Consider the following 8,311-nt stretch of genomic DNA (forward strand, 5'->3'; position numbering starts at 1 on the left):
GAGTTACTAATGTCATGTTAACCCACAATACTGTAATTTTTGTGAGTTTGCCTGTTTAGTTTTGAAAAGAAAACTCAGTTGTATAATAGTTAGCATGCTACAACCTGAGACTATGTGCATTAAATCTAAGTTGTTCGCATGACTGACCAATTTCCGATTGTCTCTTTACATATTTTTTTTCACTAATTTATTTCTCCTCAGCTTCCAAACTGAACAAGAGAGCATGTGATGGAACTGAAGACCTTAAAACCCTAAAAAGCCCGTACACTGAAACATCTCAGTTAAGAGTTTCTAACATGGTGTACAAGGCTGTTTATGCAATAGCTCATGCTATTCACAATGTAATATGTCAGGAAACAAATGCAACCACACACTGTGATAAATACATCAGACTGGAGCCCCAACAGGTCAGCTTGAATAATAAGTGAATCCCAGAGTTTTAAATCGGTTGTAAATTTCTTCTTTATCAATTTCTAACCAAGCTACTGATTTCTGCCTGCCTCTTTTTCTTGGTTCATAGGTTTTAACTGAACTAAAAAAAGTAAACTTTTCTCGAAATGGCTATTATGTGTCATTCGATATTAATGGGGATCCCATAGCTTTTTATGAGCTGGTAAACTGGCAAAAGAGTCAGAGTGGAGTTACTGAACTGGTAACAGTGGGATATTATGACGCATCACTGCCAATGGGGGAACAGTTTCGTATCAACAGGAACCTAACCTGGCTGGAAGATGGCACACAAGTACTTATCAAATGAAGAAGTTGTGAACTAGTTAGACAAGAATTTCCCATAATAATCGTTTAAATGTTGCCTCTGTTTCTGTCCCAGGTCCCAGTCTCCGTTTGCTCAGAGAGTTGTCCTCCAGGAACTCGTAAAGTGTTGCAGAAAGGAAAACCAATCTGCTGCTATGACTGTGTACCATGTCCTGAAGGAGAGATCAGTAATATGACAAGTAGGTTTATTTTCTATGTAAATCACATCATCAAAATAAGAACTGTTGTAATGGCTGTTTTTATTTTTAGATGCTCCCGATTGCTTCCTGTGTCCCAGAGAGTTCTGGCCTAATGCAGAGAAGAACTATTGTTTTCCCAAACCTGTGGAGTTTCTTTCGTTTGATGAAGTCCTGTCAATCATCCTGGCTGTATTATCTGTTGGTGGAGCCTTTCTGGCCATTATTACAGGAATGCTTTTCTTCCATCACAGAACAACACCGATTGTCAGAGCCAACAACTCTGAGCTGAGCTTCCTGCTGCTCTTCTCTCTGACTCTGTGTTTCTTATGTTCACTAACTTTCATTGGAGCCCCCTCTGAGTGGTCCTGCATGCTGCGGCACACAGCGTTTGGCATCACATTTGTTCTCTGTATCTCCTGTGTTCTTGGGAAAACTATAGTGGTTCTAATGGCCTTTAAAGCTACACTTCCTGGTAGTAATGCTATGAAATGGTTTGGTCCTCCACAACAAAGGATGACTGTAGTGTCAATTACCTTAATTCAAGTTATAATATGTATCATATGGTTGGTTGTGAGTCCTCCCTTCCCAGTGAAAAATCTGAGCACCTACAAGGAGAAGATCATCCTGGAATGTGCGTTAGGCTCTGCTGTTGGTTTCTGGGCTGTGCTCGGCTACATCGGCCTGCTGGCTGTGTTTTGCTTTGTGTTAGCTGTTCTAGCTCGGAAACTACCTGATAATTTCAACGAAGCCAAGATGATAACCTTCAGCATGTTGATATTCTGTGCCGTCTGGATCACCTTCATCCCAGCTTATGTCAGCTCTCCTGGAAAATTTACTGTGGCTGTGGAGATATTTGCTATTCTGGCCTCCAGTTTTGGACTGATACTGTGTATATTTGCTCCAAAGTGTTTCATTATTTTGTTTCAACCAGAGAAGAACACTAAGAAATATTTAATGAACAAAAAGTAGTAGTATGTCATGAGTCGACTGAAATCAAAATGTACAGTAAGCAATGTTATTGCAGCTGTTAAACATTTGATCCAGCTTCATTTCATTTCACAAAGCTTTAAAGTATCATAAATATCAGCTGCATGAGAGATTTTGTTGTTTGTGTTGTCTTGTTTGAAAAATAAATCATACAATAAACTGTACAAAAAGTAATATTGAGGTAAGTTCTCACTTGAATACGGTACTTAATTATTATCAACATTTGGATTTAAAGTTTAAAAACATCCTGAAATATGTTACTTATTTTCATGGCTAATGTCCAACTCATCAGCCTGAGTACAAGATGCATCATACTGACTTAATGACAGGATAATCCATGGATGATCAGTGACAGAATGTTTGAAGGAAATGCTGCATGACTTCAAAATAAAATCTTTTAATGGAAGAACTAACTATACAAGTAATGTGATGTACACTTTGATGCTTTGCTTGTAATGGTTTTGTTTCCTTTATTGAAGAATATTGAAGTGTAAAATCTTGTCTCCGTTTATATTGGCTTGTAAAAAGTAAAGCAGTTTAAAAAATACATACTATTGCATTAAAGCTCAAGCAAAATGCTAATTTTAAAGGTTTGGGGTTAGATCATTAGAATATCACATTGGGCCAATTAAAAACAGACATCTTAAACACAAATGTCAAACTTCTGAAAGTATTTGCATCTTAATTCACTCAATACTTGGATGGGCCTCCTCTGGCATGAATTTCTTCAATAATGCGTCGAGGCATGGTGGCGCTGCGTAGGTCATCTTCCTCTGGTGTCTCTCAGCTTCCTGTTTGACAGCCCAGAGATTTTCTAAGGGGTTCAGGTCAGGTGGAGTTTGCTGGCCGATAAAGAACAGGAGCCCCACAGTCAATGAAGCAACTCTGGGTACCTTTGGCAGTGTTAGCAGGTGCTAAATCCTGCTGGAAACTAAAATCTATTCAACCTCATCAATAACTGTGTCATGATCAACTGTGCCAAAAGCCATCCTGAGTTCCAGTTACAGCTGCTCAGAGGTTTCAGATACAATCTTTTTAAGACATATGTTGCCTAAAGCCTTTAATGTTCCCATCTTACTGTGGCGCTTTAGTTAAAAACGTGAATAAAAAGCACACAAGGNTTCAGCATGTTGATATTCTGTGCCGTCTGGATCACCTTCATCCCAGCTTATGTCAGCTCTCCTGGAAAATTTACTGTGGCTGTGGAGATATTTGCTATTCTGGCCTCCAGTTTTGGACTGATACTGTGTATATTTGCTCCAAAGTGTTACATTATCTTGTTTCAGCCGGAGAAAAACACTAAGAAATTTCTCATGAACAAAAACTAATCCCACATAATCAAAGACTTGAAAACACAATTACTTTTTAAGCAGAGGTAATTGCAACTGTCACTTTAATTTCAAAAAGTTATATAATTGGAATACATAACATAACTTTAGTAAATGAAAACATTGCGTATGTCTACACTAGACTGACATGATGTGGTTTGTATATGTTAAAAAAAGGTAGAAGCAAGGAACACATGTAGAAACAAGCAAGTTTTGCTGTAAGAATAAGAATATTTGAAGTTTGGTGTGATTTAACTCTGATTTAAATTTTAAAATTTTAAAATATGTATGTATTTTTAGTTGGTGTCTGTAAACATTTGGTTTCAACTGTATTTTCTATCTGTGATACGTGGCAGAATAACTTCCGGTTCAAAAGTCAACTACGCTGTTATCCAGTCAGTGATAGTCCATATTCTTCACTCTGCCTACTTGTTGTTGTTGTTTTTTCCCCTAAGCGTTGGTATAAGAATTCATTATTTAGCTTAAAGTTGCAGTAGGGAGTTTTGAGAAAACAGCTGACTTATGTCACGGCAAGAGGATAATAAAATATTTTTATAAAATGAAAATATGTATTTTTATTTTTTTAAACCACACCTTCCGCATATATGCATTAGTTTAACCTGTCTGTAACACTACCTTGTATGATTTAAAATAGCTTTAATTCACACTGCAGTGTCAAACTTGAGCTATTTTTTTTGAGAGTTTTAGCTAAGCACTTCCTCTAGCAGACTCAAGTACTTCCTGTTTGCCAATGTAGGTAATATTGACATTAATCCAAAGGTATTATAGAATTGCCCCAAAACTACTTAATGTAAATTAATTTATTTGACACAATTAAGAGCAAGAGTGAAGAGATGAAGTCCTGTAGAGGGCGAAACATACTTTCATACGCCACCGAAAAGAAACAACAATCAGCCCAACCAAACGGATTCAGTCAGTTGAAGACGGTGCTTCTGAACCAGTTCAGTTAAAAAAAATCATTCTTGAATGTTATGAGAGATGACTGGTGAAGTCATGCGTTTTTCCGATGATCACCTGATCTGTTGTGCGCCGTTAAAGACCAATAAAAACACACTTGCTCCCCACACACGCTCGGAGAATGGAGATTGGCCTGAGATTAGCAGTGAGTTTGTTCAATTTATTAATTGCNCATTACACTTCACACATATACACACACTGTACATACATTACACAATACATTGTTGCTTGTGGCTATGATCTAGCAAATTTAAAGTTCTTAGGACTTGTGTGTATGAGTTTACGTCAAGACAGTCACCTGATGTGTCAGTGATGCGTAACGACCAATAAAAACCCCACTTCCAAGACGACAAACAAACACTTGAAGCATGGAGGTCGGCCTGAGGTTAGCAGTGTGTTTATTTGAACTGCTACCAGCTGTTGTGTTGGGTGTGTCTCTGAATGATGTACAACCAACAACCCAGCCAACGCGTCCTCTAACCGGTGCCGGTGGGGAGACGGAGTCTTCATTGCTGAAATGCTCCTTGCAGGGCTCCCCTCGTCTGCCTGCGTTCTCCACTGAGGGAGACTTTGTGATTGGAGGAGCTTTTGTGGTTCACTACCAAACGAACGCAGTGGTTAACAACTACACCACCAAGCCTGGGGTGGCGACATGCACAGGGAGGTTAGCAAGCACAATGAGACATTGTTGTAACTTCTTCTGTGTTATTTTAACTTGTTTTAAATTTGAAAAAGGAAAAATGTCCTTTAAAAAAGCCTGTCGTCTTAGCTGCATGACATTAACATTCATGTAAGAAGGGAGGGATATTTAGTGTGAAGTTGCTTTTAAATTTTGGGGGAAAAAAGTTAAAATGATTTCACCATGAATGTGATAAATATCACAAAAGTTTAGGTTTAAATCTGCATGAGTTGTATTGTATTTTCTCATTTTATGTGTCAAAGCTCCGTTAATCAGAGTTTCAATCAGTTTCTTTCAACATCAGCATCTGTCTCAGCATTAGATTGTGTTACTTGGATTATTATGTTTGTAGTGTTTTTTTTGATGTTGTTGGTATTTTAATATGAAATTCACTAAATGCTCACCTGATTTATTTGTGCAGCTTCAGTGCCCGGGATCTCCGCTTTGCTCGCACAATGATCTTTGCAATCGAGGAGATAAACAACAGCTCTGAGCTGCTGCCGGGTGTCAGACTGGGTTATCAGATCTATGATACATGCTCCTCTGTGCCTGTTGCCACACATGTTGCATTTCAACTATCAAATGGTCAGGATCCCGTGTTTTACGAAGACGGTAACTGCTCTCAGTCTGGAGTGGTGGTGGCTGCTGTCGGAGACTCTGGATCCACCCCGTCCATCAGCATCTCACGCATTTTAGGGCCTTTCAACATCCCTCTGGTAAAAGGTCTAAATCCACTGGAACTGAAATACTAAAATGTGCCTGCATTGTGCTGAACCACATTTTGTTTGTGTTGCTGTTGCTTTAGGTGAGCCACTTTGCCACCTGTGCCTGCCTGTCAGATAAAAAGCAGTTCCCGACTTTCTTCAGAACAATCCCCAGTGACCATTACCAAGCTGATGCGCTGGCCAAGCTGGTGAAAAGCTTTGGTTGGACGTGGATAGGAGCCGTCCACTCGAACTCAGAATATGGTAACAACGGCATGGCCTCTTTTCTTGGGACGGCACTCAGAGAGGGGATCTGTGTGGAGTACATCGAATCCTTCTATCGGACCGATCCGAGGAACAAAATCAGGACAGTAGCTGATGCTATTCGCAGGTTTCCATATCTATAGTTTTTCTTAGGTGCCCTTAAAAATAGTACAAGAAATTGCATGTGATGAGTCTACTTTGTGTGATATATGTAGAAAGTGGCTACAGCAAAACACTTGAATAGTATTACAGCTGCGTGTCTTAACAAGGGGTTATACAAATGCACAGTTATAAAACACTGTGTAGTTTACGTTATTTTGAGTGAACACATTTTTATCTCTGTCCAGGTCAACAGCAACAGTTGTTGTGGCTTTTGTAGCTGCTGGTGACATGAAGTTTCTGCTGGAGGAGCTGGCTCTGGATCCTCCTCCACCTCGGCAATGGATCGGAAGTGAAGGCTGGACAACTGATCCAAACTTGATGACCTTCAGTTTCTGTGCAGGAGCCATCGGAGTTGCCATCCAGCAATCTGTGATTCCAGGTCTGAGAGATTTTCTGCTGGATCTCTCTCCCTCTGAAGTGGCTGCCTCTCCGCTGCTGGCTGAGTTCTGGCAGGATGCGTTCAGCTGCAGCTTCACCAAAAGTGAGAAAATTTACTCTTTTTTTTTTTCTCTCTTCCATCTTTCTTTGTTAGCAAAAAAGAAAAATACTGATTCGATAAAAGTAATAATTAGAAGTTACCACTATAATTAATTTGTTAGGACTGAAATGTTATGTTTAGTATCCTTAATGTCACCATTAATAAGTCACAGTAACATTATGGCAATAAATGTGTATAGTGTTTATAGCAGAAACATGTTTTGGGAATTTGTGACTAAAGTGAGTGACAATTTTTTTTTTACTTCTTTTTGTTCAAACGAATGATGGGCTCTTCTGCATTAGTCAAAAAAAAAAAAAAGAAAAAGGAAAAACTTAGATTTGATTCAGATTTTTACTCTAAAGATTTTTAAAGATTGAAGAGTAAAATAAAGTCTGTATACAAGCAGCAACCAGAAGCTGTTCATGTTTTACTCTGAAAGATGCTTTTAAAGTCAGTTATATTGATGGATTATGGGTTGTTATTGACACATAACAATATGTTTTATATTAACTGTAGCATTATGCATACATATCTCCAAATGATCATCATAAATCTAGAAATATGTTGTATGTTTTCTTATTTGTTTGAATGTTTCTCTGTTAAGGCTGTCTGTGCGTTAGACTGTATTGCAGCAGGGATGTTTCTCTTTGACAGGTGTCAATAAGAAAAAATGTGATGGAACAGAAGATATTAAAACCCTTAAAAGCCCGTACACTGAAACATCTCAGCTAAGAGTTTCTAACATGGTTTATAAGGCAGTATATGCAATAGCTCATGCTATTCACAACGCAGTGTGTCAGGAAACAAGTGGAACCACTCAGTGTGACAAACACATGCGTTTGGAGCCCAAACGGGTCAGTTCAAATAAAAAGTAGATATGTAGGTTTATTTTTCTAATTGTAAAGTTTTGGTATACTAAAGAAAATCATTTCACTGGCCGTTGATTTCTATGTTCATCGTTTCCTTCTCGCTTTTCAGGTTTTTACTGAACTAAAGAAAGTTAACTTTTCCCAGAACGGATATCATGTTTCATTTGATGCTAACGGGGATCCTGTGGCTTTTTACGAGCTGGTGAACTGGCAGCAAAGTGAGAAAGGTGTTATGGAGCCAGTAACAGTGGGGTATTATGATGCTTCACTGCCTATAGGACAGGAGTTTCGTATCAACAGGGACTTAAGCTGGATGGATGGAAAAAAACAAGTAATAAATCTAATGCCAGCAGTTTATGCAGAGTGGGTAAAAGTCAGTTACAAAAGAGTTAAGCTATTTTTTCCCCTTTGACATGATAACAGGTTCCAGTGTCCGTTTGCTCAGAGAGTTGTCCTCCAGGAACTCGTAAAGTGTTGCAGAAAGGAAAACCAATCTGCTGTTATGACTGTATACCATGTCCTGAAGGAGAGATCAGTAATATGACAGGTATGATTACTTTCTGTATTTTTCTGGACATTTCCAAATGACAGAGGATTAACAGATGTTTCTGGATTGTTTTTAGATTCCCCTGATTGCTTCCCTTGTCCCAGAGAGTTCTGGCCAAATACAGAGAGAGATGCTTGTTTCCCCAAACCTGTGGAGTTTCTGTCCTATGAGGAAATCTTGTCAATCATCCTGGCTGTAGTTTCCATCAGTGGAGCCTGTCTGGCCATCATCACAGCAGTGATTTTCTTCTACTACAGGGCCACACCGATTGTCAGAGCCAACAACTCTGAGCTGAGCTTCCTGCTGCTCTTCTCTCTGACTCTGTGTTTCTTATGTTCACTAACTTTCATTGGAGCCCCCTC

At 39.0% G+C, this 8,311-nt stretch overlaps 2 protein-coding genes across 3 annotated transcripts in view; both read left to right on the forward strand.

Moving 5' to 3' along the window:
* The window catches only part of LOC103139692 (extracellular calcium-sensing receptor-like), a 24,165-nt gene extending 22,055 nt beyond the window's left edge, over positions 1-2,110 (forward strand). The window contains exon 8 of the mRNA XM_016672646.1: positions 1,024-2,110. Within this exon, the coding sequence (XP_016528132.1) occupies positions 1,024-1,922 (899 nt within the window). The 3' untranslated portion in view covers positions 1,923-2,110. The remainder of the gene's footprint in view (positions 1-1,023) is intronic.
* A 2,321-nt stretch (positions 2,111-4,431) lies between these two features.
* On the forward strand, positions 4,432-8,113 carry LOC107836501 (vomeronasal type-2 receptor 1-like). 2 transcript variants are annotated; one of them, XM_016672648.1, is made up of 5 exons: positions 4,432-5,641; positions 5,731-6,020; positions 6,241-6,536; positions 7,826-7,949; positions 8,026-8,113. In XM_016672648.1, exons 1-4 carry the CDS (start codon positions 5,381-5,383, stop codon positions 7,870-7,872), a joined length of 894 nt encoding a protein of 297 aa, XP_016528134.1. In that variant the 5' UTR covers positions 4,432-5,380; the 3' UTR covers positions 7,873-7,949; positions 8,026-8,113. The 2 variants fall into 2 exon arrangements, with proteins under 2 accessions (XP_016528134.1, XP_016528133.1); XM_016672647.1 differs by lacking the exon at positions 8,026-8,113 and adding an exon at positions 7,188-7,387 and having other exon boundaries at positions 7,512-7,914.
* The last annotated feature ends 198 nt before the right edge of the window (positions 8,114-8,311 follow it).

The sequence above is a fragment of the Poecilia formosa genome, unplaced genomic scaffold (assembly GCF_000485575.1).
Source record: "Poecilia formosa unplaced genomic scaffold, Poecilia_formosa-5.1.2 Scaffold63, whole genome shotgun sequence".
NCBI lineage: Eukaryota > Metazoa > Chordata > Actinopteri > Cyprinodontiformes > Poeciliidae > Poecilia > Poecilia formosa.